Source organism: Pipistrellus hanaki, assembly GCF_964339955.1.
Source record: "Pipistrellus hanaki genome assembly, chromosome: 16".
Classification (NCBI taxonomy): Eukaryota; Metazoa; Chordata; class Mammalia; order Chiroptera; family Vespertilionidae; genus Pipistrellus; species Pipistrellus hanaki.
Window position 1 is genome coordinate 47,590,662 of NC_140518.1, and position 21,529 is coordinate 47,612,190.

The 21,529-nt window shown below is 51.2% G+C and overlaps 1 protein-coding gene across 1 annotated transcript in view; it reads right to left on the minus strand.

Moving 5' to 3' along the window:
• Nucleotides 1–869: 869 nt before the first annotated feature.
• Nucleotides 870–21,529, minus strand: part of USP22 (ubiquitin specific peptidase 22) — a 41,919-nt gene continuing 21,259 nt past the window's right edge. The window contains exons 7-14 of the mRNA XM_084861519.1: nucleotides 21,232–21,379; nucleotides 16,111–16,216; nucleotides 13,134–13,292; nucleotides 5,071–5,197; nucleotides 3,984–4,075; nucleotides 2,574–2,636; nucleotides 1,957–2,106; nucleotides 870–1,540 (exon numbers count right to left, since the gene is read on the minus strand). Of these exons, the coding sequence (XP_084717645.1) occupies nucleotides 1,498–1,540; nucleotides 1,957–2,106; nucleotides 2,574–2,636; nucleotides 3,984–4,075; nucleotides 5,071–5,197; nucleotides 13,134–13,292; nucleotides 16,111–16,216; nucleotides 21,232–21,379 (888 nt within the window). The 3' untranslated portion in view covers nucleotides 870–1,497. The remainder of the gene's footprint in view (nucleotides 1,541–1,956; nucleotides 2,107–2,573; nucleotides 2,637–3,983; nucleotides 4,076–5,070; nucleotides 5,198–13,133; nucleotides 13,293–16,110; nucleotides 16,217–21,231; nucleotides 21,380–21,529) is intronic.

The window sequence follows — 21,529 nt, forward strand, 5'->3', positions numbered from 1 at the left end:
AAGGAAGCCTACTTGATCGTTAAAAGGAAGAAAGCGTTACCCTTCGCGACGGCACGACGGGCCTGGAGAACACTGCGGAGGGGAACCACCGCCAGAGAGCCAGTACCCGTCCCTCACTGGGCAGCCCAGGGGACGGAGCAGGCTGCCAGCTCCGGGCAGGGCCCGGGAAGGGGGAGGGAGGAGGGAAAGGGGGAACAAAGCTATGGACACAAACCACAGTGTGGGGCCGCCAGGGGACCGGGAGAGGGTGGAGGAGGGAGATAACGAGAGAACAGCCATCACTGGGGTTTTGCCACGAGGGCGGCTCTGCGGCCCGCGGCTTTGCACAGCCCAGCATTTGCCGGGAGTGCACCTGCCCCGCCCCTGCAGTCCCGCCTGCCAACCCCCCAGCTAGCGCCTGGTCTGGCCCGCGGCCTGCTCTGGGCGGCCCGTCAGCTAGGAGGGGTGACATGTTCTCAAAGTGAGAAAGAGCGTCCCGGTGGGACATCACATGGATTTCGAGCTTCAGTCTTCACCCTGTGGGCACGCAGCGAGCTCACCTGTGGCCGCAGAGCCAGCAGTCACCCGGTCTCCGGAGTCTGCTGGCCGAGGCAGCGCAGCTCGGGGCCCTGGTGCGCTACCAACGCATCCAAGCAGCGCGGCCCCCGCGGCTCCCGTCTCAGAAAGGGACCAAAGCTCAGACCAGCACAGCACAGGCCGAGCTCGGCTCCGCTCGCAAGGCAGGAGCTGCCCTGGCCGGAGGCAGGCCCGCAGCAAGGTGAGCGCGGCCTCACCGGGCAGTGCCGCTCAGCGTGCCAGGGGCTCAGCCGTGCCAGGGGCGGTGGACAGGCAGCCAAGGGGAAACACGAGGGAGGAAGGAGAACAGCGGAGCCGTGGGAAAGGCATCGTTTACTCCAGAGGACACACTGTGGCCTGACGCGCACCTGCCAGCTGCCTCCAGGACACCAAGGCTGGGGGGGGGGGGGGGGGAGGGCATGCGTGGGGGCAACAAACAGCGAAGAGCAAGCCTCTCTCTCTCTCTCTCTCGAGGGAAACTCTCAGCTTCAGCGTAAGCTCGATGCACCTGTCACAAACACTGTGGTTACGAGGTCCGTGGCGGGAAGAGCAGGGGTGGGGGTTCGTGGCCGGGAGAAGAGTGGTTGGCTGGGCACCCCGGGCGTCGGGGCTGCTCTCTGAGGCAGAGGCCTGAGCGTCCGTGTCCTCCACCCACAGGCTCTGCGGGCTGAAGCCAAGCGCCTCCCTGCACATGCGACACGGACACTCCACACCGCCAGGTCCTCTGGCCTGGCCTCGGCTGCACAGCGCCGCGCCCTGAGGGGCCCCACACTGAGGGGAGGAGATACAGCAGGGCCCCCCCCTCGCAGCAGGCCTTCCGCTCGGGCTCTCCTGCTGTGCAGCTCCCAGGCCCGGCGCTGCTAGGGGTGTGGTGCCGCGATGCTGGGGGTGTTCTGTGGGGCTGCCACTTGGTGGCCTTCGCTCCGCCGAGCAGAGGTGAGGCTATTCGTACTCCAGGAACTGTTTGTGGTAGAACAGCAGGTACCTGCGAGGAAAAGGGCATGCTGACGGCCCCTCAGTCCCCTCAGACCGGCCCTCCCCCTCCCCCAGCCCCGGCCCCGGCCCCGCAGGCGGATTCTTGTTTGGATGGGTTTTGGTTCTTAGTCCCCAAGGAGGAGGGTCCTTAGCTGGGAAGTGGCGGTGCCCAGCTCGTGCCCAAGCCCCCTAAGCCCACCCTCCGCCCACTCACCAGGAACAGCTCCTGAACTGAGCCAGGAGCAAGGAGCGGCCGGAGCCCCAGCCCGCTCTGGCCGCCAGGGCAGCCCTCGTAACGCTCAGGGCGCTCCAGAGGCGGGCCCGTCTGCAACAAGTCTGCTGGCATTAGCCACCGGGGGCACATGGCCCTGGGCACTGCCACCACGTGTGGCCCTGGGTGTGGCGCCCACGCTGCGCCCGACGTACCCCTCGCTGTCCAGCACATCCTCGATGCTGGCCTTGGTGATGATGGCGTCGTCACACTTGAACCACTGGTCCTTGTGCTGCCGGATGAAGCTGGTGTAGTGGCCGCTCTCCAGGGTCCCCTGGTGGTTGACGACCGCGAACAGGGAGTACCTGTTCGGGAGGGAAGGCGCCGCCATGACCGCCGTGTCCACCACCAGAGCCTGCACAGCAGGGGCTCCGCGGCCCACGGCGCCGGTGCATGGACTCCTCGCTCTGCGGCGGGCGTGTGGGCGTGGCGGGAGGAAGGGGCCGGGAGACCGGTGACCGCTCTCCCTCCACCCTTTCTGCACGGCAGAGGCACCAGGCAGGCCGGGGAGCAGAGCCGCGGCAATGCTCGCGAAGGAGGAGCCCGGAGCCCAGGGCCCAGGGCCCAGAGCTCAGGCTGAGCTTCCCCTCGGGCCCGGGAGGTCAGGCCCACAGCAGGCGAGTGTCCACGATCAGGGTTGTAGCAGGTCCTTTCCTAAGAGGGACGGGCAGCACGACAGGAAGCGGCCAGCGGCCGAAGGAACAAGCGCGCCGGGAAAGGCTGGGTCCGCCGCTGCCACCCGAGAGGCCCGCACACCGCCAGGCACACTCACTTGTTATCGTTACTGAGACTGTCGGCCGGCTGCTGGTACTGTCCATTCATCCTGCTCTCTTTGCTGCAGCAAACAGAACAAAATTCAACATCAACAAACTAAGGAACTGAAGCAGAGATCTTCAACCTTTTCCATCTCCTGGCACATAAACTAATTACTTAAAATCCTGCAGCACTCCAAAGACAGATATATTTTGCAGATTTGACCCCCCACCCCCAAAAGAGCTATAACTGATTCATTCGCACTGCACTGTTTTGTGTTGGTTGTTGTCATTTCTTACATGGGCCACCTGGGGGGAGGCGGTCAGCGCCCTGACTACATGGCCAGGCCCTGCGTGTTTTGAAAACTCTCACGGCACACGGATGACAATCATGAACTCCAGGGACGCAAGGCTCAGACGGCAACAGCAACCTCATGGGCCTGCCGTGCTGCACCATTTTACACACTTTCTACCTCTTTTGCCGAGACCGGCCAGAAGGACGCAGAGGCAGTGCCGGCTGGCCTGCCTGGGGGCAGCGCTGCCGGCCTCCCGGAGCACCCCGCCCACGAGCAATGAGGCCTTCCCGGCTCTGCCAGCTTGCTTTCAGCCACCGAGTTTGTAGCAGTCTGTCACAGTGGCTCCAGGAAACCAATATGTGGCCAAGATATTAGTGCCACGGTTCTTTTGGAGGGTAAGTTTTAAGTGCTCTATAATAATGACTTGAAAACAAGAAAAATGGAATCTACAGCTGCAAACAACTATGCTTATCTGTATCCCAAACCAATCCCATCGGCTAACGTGCAGCCTTCTTGCTGTGGTCCCATCTTGAAGGATTGGCTGGGAAACCCCAAAGCAAAGGACAGCTTAGGAAAGCAGCTCATTAAACACAGCGTGTCTGGGCCCTGGCTGGGAGGGGCCTGGGTGAGAGCACTGTCCCCATAGGACACACCAAGGTTGGGGTTTGGTCCCCGGTCAGCATAAATACATAAGTGGAACAGCAAATCGATGTCTCTACAATCAAGAAATAAAAATTTAAAAATAGCCGGGACCGGTTTGGCTCAATGGATAGAGCGTCGGCTTGGGGACTGAAGGGTCCCGAGTTCGATTCCGGTCAAGGGCATGTACCTTGGTTGCAGGCATATCCCCAGTAGGGGGTGTGCAAGAGGCAGCTGATCGATGACTCTCTCTCATCGATGTTTCTAACTCTCTATCTCTCTCCCTTCCTCTCTGTATAAAATCAATAAAATATATTTTTTTAAAAATTTAAAAATACACAAATAAAATGTGTTTTGGGTAAGATCAAGACAGGAGCTTGGCTTTAGCAGTTATGGTTGTGCCAACGCCAACAATGGTCTTGCCACAGACCCAGTGCCGATCCTGACCCCACAAAGCCACAGCCTCCCGGGGCAGAGCCCTGCAGAAGCCCGTACCTGGAGGCCATGAAGGGGGTCATGTCCAGCTCCAGGGGGAAGGACACATACGTGGTGATCTTGCGTCGCAGTTTGGCTGAGTGTTCAAATCGCTAGGAAAGGGGAGAGGGAGAGGAATGAGTTGTTCTGAGCGTGCCCCTCGGGGCTTTCCGTCAATGCTCGCACGGCCCAGGCCGTGTGAGGAGCTGAAAGGCTCAGTAAGACAGCGTCCACATGAATGTAAAGTATGGGTTCCGGGCAAGTTTGAAATGAAGTTCAAAGTGGTAACACGCTGTGTACAAAGCAGCCTTACAGTGACCCACAGCGTGCCAGGAAGGAGCCCCGGAGCAGAACCAGCACCGGCTCCTCCCGCGGCGCCAGGAAGCAGGAGTCCTTTTTGTTTTTTGCTTTTTAACATTTTTAAAGGGCCATAAAACAAAACAAAGAGCCCTAGCTGGTTTTGCTCAGTGGATAGAGTGTCAGCCTGTGGACAGAAGAGTCCCGGGTTTGATTCCAGTCAAGGGCATGTACCTTGGTTGCAGGCACACCCCAGTAGGGGGCGTGCAGGAGGCAGCTGATTGATGTTTCTCTCTCATTGATGTTTCTAGCTCTCTATCCCTCTCCCTTCCTCTCTGCAAAAAAAAAAAAAAATCAATAACATATATATATATATATATATATATATATATATATATATATATAAAATAAGTAAATAAATAAAACAAAGACTATGAAACAGAGATCACATGGCAGCAAGGCCTAAAAACTTACTCTTGGACCCTTCCCGGAAAGCACCTGCTGGCCCTTAGATGGGTCATAATGCTAAGGGACCTGCTGCTTTTAAAGTGAAAGAAAAATGGAAACTTGGGGTGAGGATAGGAGATGGTAGGCAGGAACAGCAAAGCCTGACCCAGCGCCCGCCCACCCTCTCCGCGGTGCAGGAGCCACTTCCTGCTCCGGGCTGTCCTGCCAGAGCAGGGAGAGGACCGCCTGGCGCCCACCGCAGCCCGCAGCGGAGCGCTGCGCTGGCCGCACGTGCTCGGTGCCCACCAGCAGCTCACCTGCGCCGGGGCTGAGTCTGCTACGGAAGCTGTTCTGGAGAACTTACTTTGAGATGAAAACAGGCTACAATCGGCAGCTTCTTCATGGTGAGCTGTTTAGTGGACTCCTGGTAGCTATGGCAACCACTACATTTGATCTTGGCACTGCTTCCCAAGTGCTCTGGTCTGGTAAATCTACAAGGCATTTAAAAAATGTATTTTAAGAAAAAATATGGAAGAGTTAAAAGACAGAAAAGTTATTTTGTCACTTTCAATGGATTCATTTCCCTAGTAAAAACATACATACATTCATACATCTGTCACCTTCTCTCTGTATGACTTTTAAAAATGCTTCCATTATAGCTGAAAGGGTAATAAAACAAGAGAGCCACCTCATACGAAAAGGTACACACAGACCAACAGCAAAGAGATGGAAAAAGATAATTCAGGCACATGGAAAAGAGAAAAAAACTGGGGCAGCAATACCTAGATAAAATATCTTTTAAAACAAGGGTGATAATAAGAGACAAGAAGGATATTACACATTAACGGATCAATCCAACAGAGTACGTAACCCTTGTAAGCATTTATGCACCCAACACAGCGCACCTCAATACGTACAGCCGATCTTGGCGGACAAACGGGGAACTGACACTAACGCAGTCAGAGGAGGAGAGTAACCCCGTCAACATCTATGGACAGAACTGTAGACAGCAAACCAACACGGAGATGGCCGCCTGGAATGACACACTAGAGCAGATGGATTTAACTGTTACCTTCAGAGCATTCTTTAAAAGTGGACATGTAATGTTTCCTAGGATGGAGCACATGAAGATACAAAACAAGTCTAAATAAATTTAAGGAAACTGAAATCATATCAAGCATCTTCTCTGACCGTAACGCTATGACACTAAAATCAATCACAAGGACACTGAAAACACACCAAGACATGGAGGTTAAATAACGTTAGTAAACAATAAATGATCTCATTGTTGAATGAGATCAAGGAAGATATCAAAAGATACCTTGAAACAAATGAAAATGAGAACACAACAACACAACAACCTAAAATCTGTGGGACACAGCAAAATCAGTCCTAAGAGAAAAATTCATAGTATCATAGGCTGATCCTCAAGAAACAAGTTTCAAATAACCTAACTTAGCACTTAAAGGAACTAGAAAAATAAAAAACAAAGCCCAGAGTGAATATAAGAAAGGAAATAATAAAATCAGAGCAGAAATAAGTAAATCTAAAAAAAAAAAAAAAAAGTACTAAAAAACTTTATAAAAATCAATGAAACCAATAGCTGGTTCTTTGAAAAGAAAACAAGATTGGCAAACCTTTAACCAAACTCATCAAGGAAAAAAAAAAGAGGGCCCAAATAAATAAAATCAGCAATAAAAAGAGCAAAATAAAAACTGACACCATGGAAATACAAAGAATTGCAAAAATATTACAAACAACTAAATGCCAATAAATTGGACAATCTGGATGAAACATACAATCTTCCAAAACTAAGTCAAGAAGAATGGAAAAATGTAAGCAGATTACAATGAATGAGACTGAAGCAGTAATAAAAGGATTCCGGGCCTAGCCAGTGTGGTTCGTGCATAGAGGGTCACCGGCTCTATCCCCAGTCAGGGTGCGTGCAGGAGGCAACCAGTCGGATGTTTCTCTCTCTCCGTGTCCCTTCCGCTCCACCTAAAATCTGTGGAAGCCCGTCCTCCGGTGAGGATTAAAATGAACAAAAATACTTCCCAATAGCAGAGACCGGTTTGGCTCAATGGATAGAGCATCGGCTTGGGGACTGAAGGGTCCCTGTTTCGATTCCGGTCAAGTGTTTCGATTCCGGTCAAGGGCATGTACCTTGGTTGCGGGCATATCCCCAGTAGGGGATGTGCAAGAGGCAGCTGATGGATGATTCTCATCGATGTTTCTAACTCTCTATCTCTCTCCCTTCCTCTCTGTACAAAATCAATAAAATATATTTTTAAAAAAATAATAATAACTTCCCAACAAAGAAAAGTCCTGGACTGAATAGCTTCACAAGTGAGTCAGGAAACAAGAAAAGTTCCCTTCAAGAAAAGGGAAGACTCCCAAGCTCATTATACAGGATCAGGCTTATCCTAATTCCAAACCACAAGGAAAGAAAACAATAAGCAAATACCTCTGATAAACATAGATGCCAAAAATCTTCAACAAAATATTAGCAGATCAGATCCAGCAATACATTAACAAGATTATATACCACCATCAAGTGGGATTTATTCCAGGAATGCAAGGTTAAGCATTATATATCACATAAATACAATGAAGGATAAAATTCGTATCAATAGATGCAGAAAAAGCATTTGATAAAACCCAGCGCCTAAAAAAGGGAATATGCTAATTGACCATCACTGTCACAAAGATGGCTGCACCCACACTGAGGCCAAGTTCCCATAGGAGCCTCGATGAGCAATCAGCAGGGACCTCAGGCCACACCCCCCACCTGGTGGGGCTGGATGGGGGACCTGAAGCTGCATGCTCCCCAGCCAGCGGGGCTTGACAGGAGAATCTCAAGGCACACCCCTCCCCCTCCTGGTCTGGGCTGGTGGACCTCAGGCCATACCCCCCCACCCTGGCACCGGGCCAGGGGACCTGAGGCTACTTCTCCTGCCCGGCAGGGCTTGACAAGGGTGGGACTGGCCCGTTCTGGATCTAGCCCAAAGGGGGGGGAAGAGGGGGGGCAGGTTGGCCAGGTCTGGGTCTCACACAATTTTGAGGCGTATGTGAGTGGGCAGGAATTTGACTCTGGGTCCTGTGGTGTGCCCGTCTCTGACAGGAGGAAGGTTTTCATACACATTTTACTAATTTTCTTTCATCTCTGACATTCTATTATAGAGAAAGGGCAAATAGCAATATTAAAATATTTCCTCTAATTAACCCCCTTTTAATGTGCATGAATTTCATGCACCGGGCCACTAGTTTTTTTATAAAACTCTCAACAAAGTGGAAATAGATGAATCACACTTCAACACAATAAAGGCCATATGTGACCACCTACCTCATACTCAAAAGGCAAAAGCTAAAGGTGTTCCCATTAAGATCAGGAACAAAACAGGGATGTGTGCTTTCAGCACTCTTATTTCAACATAGGACTGAAAGTCTGAACCACAGCAATCAGACAAGAAGAAAAAATAGCTCTAGTGGGTGTGGCTTAGTTGATTGAGTATAGTCCCATACACCGATCAGGGCACATACCCAGGTTGTGAGCTTAATCCTCAGTAAGGGGTGGCAAGAGACAGCCAATCAATGTTTCTCCTTCTCCCTCTAAAATCAAGTAAAAACATTTCTTGGGGATATGGGGAGAGAGAAATAAAAACATCCAACACGAAAAGGAAGAAGTAAAACTGTCATTATTTGCAGATGACATGATACCATATATAGAGAACCCTAAATTAAAGGTTGCACAAAAAACTACCAGAACTGATAAATTCAGCAATGTAGCAGGATACAAAATAAATATCCAGAAATCAGCTGCAGTTTTATACTAGGTGTAGTGGTTAATAATGCCGATTTTTTTCAATAAATGAAGTTACACATATGTTGATATATATGCAATTTGATATGTATGCTGTTTTGTTGTGTTGACAGTAAGCTTCAAAACTTCATGTCAAATTTGCTGAAGGTGTTAACATCATACATATTTTTACGCTTAAAAATGTCAAGTTTCGTGCCAAAAAACAGCATTTGTGGGAAGTTTTCTTGTTTTGTTTTTTTAATATATTTTATTGATTTTTTACAGAGAGGAAGAGAGAGGGATAGAGAGTTAGAAACATCGATGAGAAAGAAACATCGATCAGCTGCCTCTTGCACACCCCCTACTGGTGATGTGCCTGCAACCAAGGTACATGCCCTTGACCGGAATCAACCTGGGACCTTTCAGTCCGCAGGCCGACACTCTATCCACTGAGCCAAACCGGTTTCGGCCTGTGGGAAGTTTTAATACATTATTTTGGAGAAAAAGTTATCATACTTCGGTGAACATGCTCCATCTCAAGATCCTTGTGAATGCTGGCTTAAAAGTGATGATTTCGATGTGAAAGACAAAGAACGTCCAGGTCAACCAAAAAAGTTTGAAGACCAACAATTACAAGCACTATTGGATAAAGATGTGTGTCAAACTCAAAAAAAACTTGGAGAAAGATTAAACTTTGCTCAGCAAACAATTTCCAATCATTTACAAGCAATGAGGAAGATTTTAAAGCAAGGAAAATGGATGCCACATCAACGGAACAAAAGACAAATGGAAAACCGAAGTCATCCGCAAAATGTTACTTCAACGGCATGAAAGTTCTTTTTGCATGAAATTTCGACTGGCGATGAAAAGTGGATTTATTTTGAGCCGAGACCGGTTTGGCTCAATGGATAGAGCGTCGGCTTGGGGACTGAAGGGACCCGGGTTCGATTCCGGTCAAGGGCATGTACCTTGGTTGCGGGCATATCCCCAGTGGGGGGTGTGCAAGAGGCAGCTGATCGATGACTCTCTCTCATCGATGTTTCTAACTCTCTATCTCCCTCCCTTCTTCTCTGTACAAAATCAATAAAATATATATTTTTAAAAAAAGAAAAAAAAAAAAAAAAAAAGAAAAAAAAAGAAAAGTGGATTTATTTTGAGAATCCCAAACACACAAAACCATGGTTGATCCAGGTCAACCATCAACATCGACTGCAAGGCCAAATCGCTTCGGAAAGAAGACAATGCTCTGCCTTTGGCGGGATCAGGAAGGTGTGGTGTATTATGAGCTTCTGAAATCAGGTGAAACCGTTAATATTGATGGTTACCGACAACAAATAATCAATTTGAACCACACTTTGATCATGAAACGACCAGAATGTGACAGAAGACACGGCAAAGTAATTTTGCTTCATGATGACGCACCATCACACACTCCAAAACCAGTTAAAGACACGTTAGAAGATCCTGCCTGGGAAGTCTTACCCCACCCGCCATAGTCACCAGACCTTGCTCCTTCAGATGACCACTTGCTCTGATTAATGGCACACGCACTTTCTGAGCAGCACTTCAAATGTATGAAGGAGGGGGAAATGGGATCTCTGAATGGTCTGCCTCAAAACAAGGAAAGTTCTATTGGGATGGTACCCACAAATTACCTGAAAGATGGGGTAGCTAACAATGGACATTACTTGGAATAAAGCACTTTTGATGTTTCTCCTGAAATTATCCTGTTTTCTTTGATTACAAAACCTGCCATTATTAACCGGTATACCTAGTACATCAATAATGAACTATCAACAAAAATAGAGCTAGAGGGGAAAAAATAGTTTAGGATAGAGGTAATCCTGTTATTTGTAGATTTTTAATATTTTCTACAACTTTTGTGATATCATACTATGTTAATACAGTTTTGGTAATATTATACTTAAAATCCTTTTATTCTTGAAATATTTATGTTTTATTGCATATATTATAATACTAGTTTTAAAGATCTATAACATTATTATATTTAACATTAGTATGTAGCATTATTATATTTAAAATAAGTTTTTCTTAAGAGAGTAATGAGATATTGCATGTAACATTATATTTAAGATAATTTTTCTTGAAATATTAATGTTTATTGCATGTAAAAAAATAAATAAAATAAAAAAAAAAAACCCACATCCAGGGCAGTGGTTGACAAACTGCGGCTCGCGAGCCACATGTGGCTCTTTGGCCCCTTGAGTGTTCTAACGCCACTTCTTCAAAATAGACTCTCCCAGGCCGAAAACGGACTTCTGTGCATGGGCCACGAAGTTTCAATCGCACTGTACAGGTGTGCCCGCATGTGGTCTTTTGTGGAAGAGCCACACTCAAGGAGCCAAAGAGCTGCATGTGGCTCGTGAGCTGCAGTTTCCCGACCACTGTCCTAGGGTGATAATTTTAAAAAAAGAGAAAAGAATAAAGGAATATATATTGTGTTTTGTTTGTTTGTTTTTTAAATATATATTTTATCGATTTTTTACAGAGAGGAGGATAGAGGGATAGAGAGCTAGAAATGTAGATGAGAGAGAATCATCGACCAGTTGCCTCTTGCACACCCCCTACTGGGGATGTGCCTGCAACCAATGTACATGCCATGCCCTTGAGGGGAATCGAACCTGGGACCCTTCAGCCCGCAGACAGACGCTCTACCACTGAGCCAAACCAGTTCCGGCTATATTATTTGTTTTAATGGAATAAAATATTTTGGCTTTTATCTGAAAAAATAAATAAATCATGAACTATCTGAAGCAAAACTAAGAAAACAATCCTATTTACAATTGCTTTAAATAAATCTATCTACCTAGGAGTTAATTTAAGGATGTAAAAGACCTATAATCAAAAACTCATAAAACTGAAGAAAGAAATTGAAGATACAAATAAGAGGAATCATATACCAGGTTCATGGACTGGAAGAGTTAACATCGTTAAAATATCCACACTACCCAAAGCAATCTATACAGTCAAGACAATTCCTATGAAGACAGTAATGGTGTATTTCACAAAACTAGAACAAATGGTCCAAAATTTTTATGGAACCAAACAAGCTCAGCCATCTTAAGAAAGAAGAACGAAGGCTGGAGGATCACACCACCTGACATCACACTATACTACAGGGCCATGGTAATCACAGAGCCTGGTACTGGCATAACAACAGACACATAGATCAATGGAACCGAAGAGACGTCCCAGAAATAAACCCACAGCTTATGGTCAAGTAACATTTGACAAAGGAGGAAATAAACTGCAATGGGATAAAACCAGTCTATTTAATGGTGCTGTAAAAATTAGACAAATATGTGCAAAAAAATGAAACTAAACCACCTTCTCATATCACACACAAGAATAAACTCAAATGGACTGAAGAATTAAATAAAAGGCTTAAAAAAACAATCAAAGCCCCAAAGAAAACACAGGCAGCTAAATCTCAGACATTTTTCAAAGCAATATTTTTTCTGATTTATCTCCTTGGGCAAGAAAAACAAAACAAAAAATACACAAATGGGACCACATTGAAGTATAAAGTTTTTGCACAGCAAAGAAAAGCATTAACAAAATGAAAAGACAACCCACTGAATGGGAGAACATTGCCAACGATACATCTAATAAGGAGTTAATTCCCAAAATTTATAAAGAACTTATAAAACTCAAAACCATAAACAAGTTAATAATGGATAAAAGACCTGAATAGACACTTCTCCAAATAGAACATACAAATGACCAATAAAAATGAAAAGAAGCCGAGACCGGTTTGGCTCAATGGATAGAGTGTCGGCTTGGGGACTGAAGGGACCCGGGTTCGATTCCGGTCAAGGGCATGAACCTTGGTTGCGGGCATATCCCCGGTGGGGGGTGTGCAAGAGGCGGCTGATCGATGACTCTCTCTCATTGATGTTTCTAACTCTCTATCTCTCTCCCTTCCTCTCTGTACAAAAATCAATAAAATATATTTTAAAAAAAATGAAAAGCTGAATGTCACTAATCATCAGAGAAATACAAATTAAAACTATAATGAGGTATTCACTTTACACATGTCAGAATAGCTTATAATCAATAAATCAGCAAACAAGTGATGGAGAGGATGCAGAGAAAAGGAACCCTCATAGACTGTTGTGGGAGTCAGACTGTGAAGCCTCTATGGGAAACAAATGGAGTCGGCCCCATAGACCGCCCCTCTGGGGGTCACGGCAGTCGTCACAGTGGGTTAGCTGAGAGCCATCCTCACGCCCGGCGGAGGGCTCCTCAGTGCAGACTCCGGACGGTTCTGAGCACAGGAGGGAGGGAGATCACCGTTCGCTCACACTGGGGACGGGGTGAAGAGCTGACATACAAACGTCCTACAGACAAAGCTAGATGGACAGTATCTCCTCACCTTGCAAAAATGTGACAAACCAGTATGAGTCATTGGGCACCAAGTGAAGCTATTTGCATGTTGTCACACCTTTCCTCAGGATCCATACCAGACGTGAAAGAAACGACTACGGAGACCCTGGGTGGCCCTACAGTATCAGGGATTGACTCCTCAACAGCCTCAAGGCCAGAGAGACAACTGCCTGCAAGGAAAGCACTTTATTTTTCTGCAAAAGTGCTGGCAGGTTCCTTACCTTCGCAAGCAGTCCGTCAGCGTAGTGGTTCCTGACGCATGGCTTTCCCCGTTCACCACGCTGCCCTCACTCCCGGGGCTCAAGGGCCAGAATGGGGAGGAGGAGCCGGGCAGATCTAAGCTGATGTCCCAGAAGGGGTCTATGGTGGTGGAGACTCCACTGGAAGCAGAAGGAAAACCAAGTGAGAACTGATAGCTACACACAGTTTCCGAGGTGCCACCTCATGGAGTATACCCCAACATCCTCTCACAGCTCTACCCCTTTCTTTTCTTTATATGTTATATTCTTATTGATTTCAGAGAGGGAGAAGAGATAGAAACATAAATGATGAGAGAATCATTGATTGGCTGCCTCCTACATAACCCCTAATGGGGACCAAGACCGCGACCCGGACATGTGCCCTTGACCAGCATCAAACCCAGGACCCTTCAGTCTGCAAGCTGACACTATCCACTGAGCCAAATCCGCCAGGGCCCCATTTTCTTTTTTAAAAGACATATGTATTTTTTATTTCAGAGAGAAGGGAGAGGGAGATAGAGAAACATCAATGATGAAAGAGAATCACTGATCAGCTGCCTCCTGCAACCCCATACTGGGGATGGAGCCCAAAACCTGGGCATGTGCCCTGACCAGGAATCTAATTATGACCTGGTTCATAGGTCCACGCTCAACCACTGAGCCACTGCTGGCGGAGCCGCAGCTCTGCCCTTCTATGCAAATGACATCTCAGGTGTATTCGCACCCAATGCATCTTGGGCTCCCAAGGCCTTAAGGAGGGACATAGTGCAAACCACTCAAGACAAAGTCTGCTCCTAAAGCAACAGTTTCTACAGCGAGAAGATGAGCTCCATTGTTTTTGTGGGCCCCCGCTTGGAGGTTCTGAATTAATGGACTCTCACCCCAGCGGCCGTGGGAAACGGGAGCTGCTGAGCCTGGGTAGTAACTCAGACCCCAAGCACACTTCACACACAGTGCCCGAACCACAGCTTCCCAGGTTGAACGGCAGCACCAGCCAATTCCCTCCCAGAGATTTACTTCCAAACTAGAGGCCTTGGAGCACGACATTTGTGCACTGGAGGGGGGGCACTCAGAACGCCTGTGCCCCCTCACAGTCTAGGACCCCTCAGAGGATGTCGGCTCACTGCTCCTTAGCGCTGCCTCAGAGGCGGGAGAGGCTCCTGCCATTGCCATAGGCTCACCAGCAGTGAGCCCGGCTTCTGGCTGAGCAGCGCTCCCCTGTAGCTCCTGCACTGAGCGTCTGCCACCTAGTGGTCAGTGCGTGTCATAGCGACCATCCTGCCGTTTGGTCAGTTTGCATATTAGCCTTTTATTATAAAGGAAGCTATACAATCAGGAAATTCACAGATTGGGAACCTGACCACAGAAAAGTAAACAGGGTCTACTCTGACAGTCTCCTGCTGATGGAGCTCAATAGGGTCAAATAGTAAAGCCTGAGCCCCAACTGCTGGGAGTGACGGCCCGTGATACAGATGCTACTTATCTAACTCTTACAGGCAAAACCGACTCCTTCCCAATCCTCTCTCCCATGCACACTGCAAGTAGTAATCCATTATCGACTTTTAATTTCACTGGAGCACGACCAGGCTTCTCTAAGGAGCTGAAGTGAGCCCTGGCTGGCGTTCCTAAGCGGTTAGAGCATAAGGCTGTGGGTCGATTCCTGGTCAAGGGCACATTCCTGGGTTGCAGGTTCCATGCCTGGTCCATGATGGAGTGCATGTGGGAGGCAATTAACCAACGTGCCTCTCATATGTATGTTTCTCTCTCTCCCGCCCTCCCTTCCACTCTTTCTAAAAATCAATGGGGAAAATATACCTAGGTGAAGATTAACGAACAATAAAAAAATAAATAAATAAAATAAAAAAAAGCTGGAGTGAAATAAAAGCCATGGGAGTGCACTGAAGGTGAAGGAAGGCGTTTTTCTTTTTTTTTCTTTTCTTTTTTTTAAAATATATTTTTTATTGATTTTATACATAGAGGAAGGGAGAGAGATAGTTAGAAACATCAATGAGAGAGAGTCATCGATCAGCTGCCTCTTGCACACCCCCTACTGGGGATATGCCCGCAACCAAGGTACATGCCCTTGACCGGAATCGAACCCGGGACCCTTCAGTCCCCAAGCCGTCGCTCTATCCACTGAGCCAAACTGGTCCCGGCGGAAGGCGTTTTTCTATCTTCATCACCAATGCACTCTCCTCCCAGAAATAAAAGCTTCGAGCTCTACGCACAGAACCAAAAGGGTTCAGGGACACTACTTGGGAGGAAACGAAAGCACTTCAGTGACTCACTCAGGAGCACACATGTCGGTCTCTGAGGGGCCCTGTACCTGGCTCCCGGCTCCAGGGCCCTGAAGAGAGCAGGGTGGGGCAGCCTACAGCCCCCGCTGTGTGTGCACAGAGCACATGCCCAACCACAGCCCCGAGCCCGGACTCTGCCCGGCCACCTGCACTCGGGCCTGCTCATTTCTGTGCCGTCACCGCTGGGGCTCATCATCCCACACGTGCAGTGGCGGCCGGATGAATCCCTGATCAGTGTCCCAGCTCCCATCTGGCTGTGCTGCAGACACTCCACTGCAAGACCCAGCCAGGGGGCGAAACTTCACGCTCAAGAATCTAGAGCCACATGTGTCAAACACAAGGCCCGCGGGCCAAATCCAGCCCGCCAGGCCTTGCAATGTGGCCCGCACCGCGCTGTCATCACTGCACTCCGCTGTCAGTTTATGACATTGTCAGTTTATGACTGTTCAGTAAACCATTCGGCCCGCGATTTAGGCTGGATTTTAGATTTTGGCCCCTTCTCTGATTGAGTTCGACACCCCTAATTCTAGACTGAAAACTTCTCACACACCAGTCTGCGGGCTGGAAATGTGCACCATGCTAACAAGCACCGTCCAGTGAAGTGTTTCCGAGCAGGGCAGGGAGGAGCCGGACGCACGGGCCCCCGCGAAGCCTCCACTTACTGGCAGACCTGGCAGGTGACGTCCGACTGCAGCCCCCCAGTGAAGATCTGGTCTATGATGCAGTTGCAGTGGTTGGGGTTGCTGGCCTTCTTCCCGTTATCATCACCTGGGGAAAGAGTGCAGCTCTGTAATTCACATCTGTGCCCCCGAAACCCCACAGCCAGCAAGCTTCCAAAGCCACAGACCCAGGGACCAGGCCATTCAGCAGAGGCATCATGAAGCCGAGGTGAAGGGCAGCGCGGACACTGAACAGCAAAGGCGGGTGTGGCGGGAGCGGAAGACCCAGAGGTCAGTTTCATTTTCCGTTTTCTTCTCCCCGGACGCTCAGCTCCCAGCTCAGCCCACCGGGTATCAGTGCCAGTGACCGGGCGGTGAGCGGCTCCGTTCCCGCTGAGGCCGGGCGCGGATCTCCTCGGGAGCGGCCCGACACGCTGGGGGAACAGTCCTGGGAAGTGGCCTTGCTTCCGGGACCGTCCCTGCAGGCCTCCCGCTCAGTGTTTCTCAGGGTCCCCACGCCCGGGCTGCAGGCTCAGTCTGCTCAGCCAGATGCACAAGCACAGTTCCCACCCTGGCCAGGGCAACGCACGGTTTGCAGGGAGCCCGGAACAGCGTGGGCTTGAACTGCCCAGGCCGCTCACACGCACAGTTCAAGCCCACACTGTTCCAGGGTCAGCTGAGGGTGGAAACCCGAGAACGCTGAGGGCCCACGTAAGTTATGCTCAGAGTTCCAACTGCACAGGCAGTTGGTAGCCCCCTGTTCAAGGGTCAAGTGTATATGGGGGCGGGGGGGTGCGCAAATTACAGCTGTGTGTATGTGATAGTTTATTCTTTTTGTAAAATAGTGCTTTTTCTAAATGTCTTTAAATTTATTTTTACTGATTTTTTTTTTTTTTTTTTTACAAACATAGAAACAATAAGAGAGAAACATCAATCAACTGCCGCCTGCATGCCCCCACGGAGGATCGAGCCTGAAACCCAGCATGTGGCAGACGGGACTAGAACCTGCGAAGCCCCCTCCGCCCTTTCCTGTTACCCCTCACGGAGGATATTTCCCACTGATCTTTACGGGAGTGGGGGAGAGGGAAAGACAGAAACATCAATGTGAAAGAGATACATCCATTTTGCCTCTGCACAACCCCTGACCAGGGCTCAGGCCAGGGAGGAGCCTGCAGCCAACACACGTTCCCTTGACGGAACTGAACCCTGAATCCTTTGGTCCACAGGTCGACACTCTATCCACTAAGCCAATGGGCCAGGGAGAGCCAGTGACCTCTTGGTGAAACGCTCAATCCACTGAGCTAGACCAGCTGCACTACATGGCTTATTCTTGTATGATTAATTATTGTATTACTAGAGGCCCAGTGCACAAAATTCATGCACTTGGGGGGGTGTCCCTCTTGCAGTCCAGGAGCCCTGGGGGGACGTCTGACTGCCGGCTTAGTCCCATCCTCAGCATTGCCATCAGGTGGGAAAGGCGCCCACCGCCGCCGGTCCGCTGCACTCGCCAGCTGTGAGCTCCCGTGGAGCACACTGACCACCAGGGGGCAGCTCCTGCTTCGAGGGTCTGGCCCTGGGTGGTCAGTGCACATCATAGTGATGGGTCACTCCACCACTCAGTCATTTTAATATTAGCTTTTTAATATACGATACACTGTAGATGAGGCCCCCTAGAACCATATGCAAAAAATCCAGTTAACTCATTCTCCAATTGCCCCACTTAAAGTCAAATTGCCCTCCCTGCCTCGCGGGGCGTGTGCTGCCCCTTGGGAACCACCGGGCTTGGCACTGGTCCTCTCTGAGCTTCGTTCCTGAACACATACACATTAACACAGGAACTGTAATCTCTCCTCTGCCTCCCTCACTGGGTTGTCATGAGGAGCTTCTGAGCTGATAAACCTAGGAATGTCCCATCCAGTAAGTGATGTCTAAAAGGGATTATTTTTAAGCCCACGGGTGCCCTCGCAGTGGCAGGTGCTGACTCGGGGAGGACTGTGGCTATGGAAGCTTTGCAGAGGGTCCGCAGGCCTCGGAGGGCGGGCTCTGGCCAGCAGCCCTGGAGCAGTGGTCGTCCCTGGAGACACTACCAGGGGAGGTGGGAGGAGGCAGGGGGAACTGGGGGGGCAGCGAGGCCGAAGGGGGAGTAACTGTCAAACCTCCCCGCTTGGTGCCATGCTTTAAACTGTGTGTGGCCAGTTTCACCGCTGTGCCTGCTCAGGGCGGGGCTCCAACCTCCTCGAGCGGGGTGGGGGCCGGGCCGGGGGCCAGGAGGGCCGGCTTAGCTGTGCCCCCAGCGAGGTTCAGTGGCTCCCGCTGTGGAGAAGGCGCCGCTGTTGAGTGTGGAGGGGGGATGGGTCTGACCCTGGGGGGCCGCTCAGGCCTGCCTCCACCCGGGTCTGGAGTTGTAGGGAGGAGGCGTGCCCAGGCCCAGGCCCTGGGTGCCTCGGGAGAGATTGGGAGTTGGAGGTGCGGGCTGCGGCTACCCCCAAGGCTGGGTCTTCCCCCTGGGGTGCAGGTGCCAGTGCGGGTGCGGGGTCAGGGTGTCCGTGCGGGGGGTTGGAAGAGCTCCCGGTGGTCACTTCCTCTTCCTTTTTGCAGTCCGGGCTCCTGTCATCCTTAGACCCCCAGGAACGTGGCTCGGGCCACCCACCCCACTCGGCTCTCCCGGGCACCAGCCCGTCCGCAGACTGCGGGGCGCCCTGCTGTGGGCAGCGCGGTCCTGGGCAGGGTGGGTGTGGGGAGCAGCTCCGGTAACGTTTAGTAAGCCCAGGTTGGTGTCGGAATTCGGCTAGGGGGCCGCAGGGGAGTCTGTGTGGGTGGGACATTGCATAGACCTGGAGTCCCACCCTGCGGCCCCCAGCCCCGCCCACCCTGTGAAGGGTCATGATGCGACAGCGTCCTGGATAATTTGCATATTCCTCTATTTTATGTATTTATACGTTTCCCATACAAACAACTATAAACCGATTCCCCCCCCCCCCCCCGCACATAATTTGTGTAGGTATACGAATATAAAATTTACACGGTTAGATATAGTACATGTTAACATATATCCCACATCTTCTATACGACTTTCATTCGACTAGAGCACATATGTCAAACACAAGGCCCGCGGGCCAAATCCAGCCCGCCAGGCCTTGCAATGTGGCCCGCACCGCGCTGTCATCACTGCACTCCGCTGTCAGTTTATGACATTGTCAGTTTATGACTGTTCAGTAAACCATTCGGCCTGCGATTTAGGCTGGATTTTAGATTTTGGCCCCTTCTCTGATTGAGTTCGACACCCCTAGACTAGAGAATGGGCTAGAACATGTGTCCTGCGTACACTACATAGAAAGCCACATTATCACGAGTAATATGAAGGGCAGCCACAGCCTCTGACAGCAGCTGCCTAGAGATCGGAGGCAATGCCACCCACAAGGATCTAAAACTCACGGAACACGTGAGGATGCAGAGATGTGTACCGGTGAGCAGAAGCCGACCCGAGGCCCACCCGTAAAGAGCGGCAGAAAGCAGGTGTGGGTGCGTCAGCCCGCCCCCCTTGCCCCCCCCCCCCCAGCCCCGTGAGCCAGCAGCTCCATGAGCTCGGAATCAGAGGGCCCTGCTCCTAGTGAGCCTCACGCTGGTTTCAAAGCAATCGTGTCAGAAGTAGGCCGCGTGCTTCATCCTTTTTTCGTCATGTGCACATTTACCAGCGTTCCAACGTCTCCTCAGTGCCACTGCAGCACTGAGCGGGGCGCCTCACGGCTGGCTGTGCCCGCGCTTACACTTTGCGGGGAAAGCACACCTCACCTAGGCTACTAGGCAGCTTCGATCGGCCCCCGGGCAGACGTTAACAGTGACACATCTGCTGGCAGGAGGAAGCACCAGCCTGAGCCAGGACAGCTGGCCCCATCGCCTGTCTGAGCTGGAGCCTCGGACTCAGGCGTCTGAACGGCCCACACCCAGGCCCGAGGAGCAGCGTGAGGCTGTACGACCAAGTGCCCCAGAACAGCAGGGCCTGTCAGAAAGGACACGACGCACTAGGAGGAGAGAGCTGGCCAGGAAGAGCCCCTGCAACGAGCTTCACCTGCCCAGCAGCACAGCCGAGCCAGCAGCACCACCAGCCCTCACCCAGGCCCACCACAGGCCACTGTGTGCTTCAGGGCCCCCAGCCCCTCAGCTGGGGCTGCACCGGCGCCCACACAGGAAGTCCACGCAGGGGGCAGGGCAGGGGGAGGAACCCCGCCGTGTGTTCCTCAGGCTCCCCCTCCTGCCTCCGCCCTAGGAGCTGCTGCCAGCTGCCCCTCCCCTGGACCCACACGTATCTGGGAACCCCCATGTCCAGTGAGCCCCTGAGAAGACCCAGAAGGAAAGGAACTGGACTCAGGCCTGGGAGGTCAGGCAGGGGCAGGGCAGGGCCATGTGCACAGCTCCAAGCCCTGGAGAGCAGTGGCGTCTTCCTGGCCACAGCGGAGGGCTCTGAGGCCACGGCGTGCTGAGCCCACGCCGAAGCTGCCGCCTGAGGAGCTGCAGGTGAGGCCGCGGGGACCCGGGGCCAAGGACTCGAGGCACAGGCACAGGGAAAGAGATGGGGGGGATGAGAAAGGGAGAGAGGGATGAGAGAGGGAGGGGAGAGGGGGATGAGAGGGATGAGAGCGGGGAGAGAGGAAGAAAGTGGCAGGAAGGGAGAGAGGGAGGGAAAGAGGGGGGCAGGGAGCTCACTGCTGCCAGTCACAGGCTGCTGAGGACCAACCATTATGCTGCTCTACCCTGGGGGAGGGAAGACAACACCGAAACCTATTGCTCCTCTTGAGAAAACAAACCGTAAAGAGCCTCCTTAAGGTAACTGCAGTTTTTATTATTTGGGGGAACTCCATTAGACACAAACCCAATGTGAACAGGTGGGCTGCGCCCCGTGGTGCAGAAGCGCACACTTGACCCCCACTGCTGCCCCATGTGCAGGTGCAGGCACCACCTCTGCAGTGCCTCCACCTCCCCCCCAACCCCACCTCTGCAGTGTCTCCCCCCCCCTTGAACCCCACCTTTGCAGTGCCCCCGCCCTGCAGACCCACCTTTGCAGTGCCCCGCCCCCGCCCTGCGGACCCACCTCTGCAGTGCCCCGCCCCCGCCCTGCGGACCCACCTTTGCAGTGCCGGTGCAGCACATCCAGGGCGGCTATGAGGAACTCGTGCGCGTCCTGCTGCTCGTACCCCGCCAGGTGCCGGGCGTGCGTCCACACCAGGTGCAGCAGCTTGTACGGGATGTGGGGGGAGCGGTGCCCCGAGTAGAACTGCGGCGGAGGAGACGAATGCGGGTCAGGAGCCGGGCCGCACCGCACACTCAGCAGTGCCGGGCAGGTCCACGTCCCGCATTCCCTGAGCCCGGTCTCGTTTTCCACAAGCCTGGGGGCTGAGCTACGACGTGTTTGTCAGAGAAACAG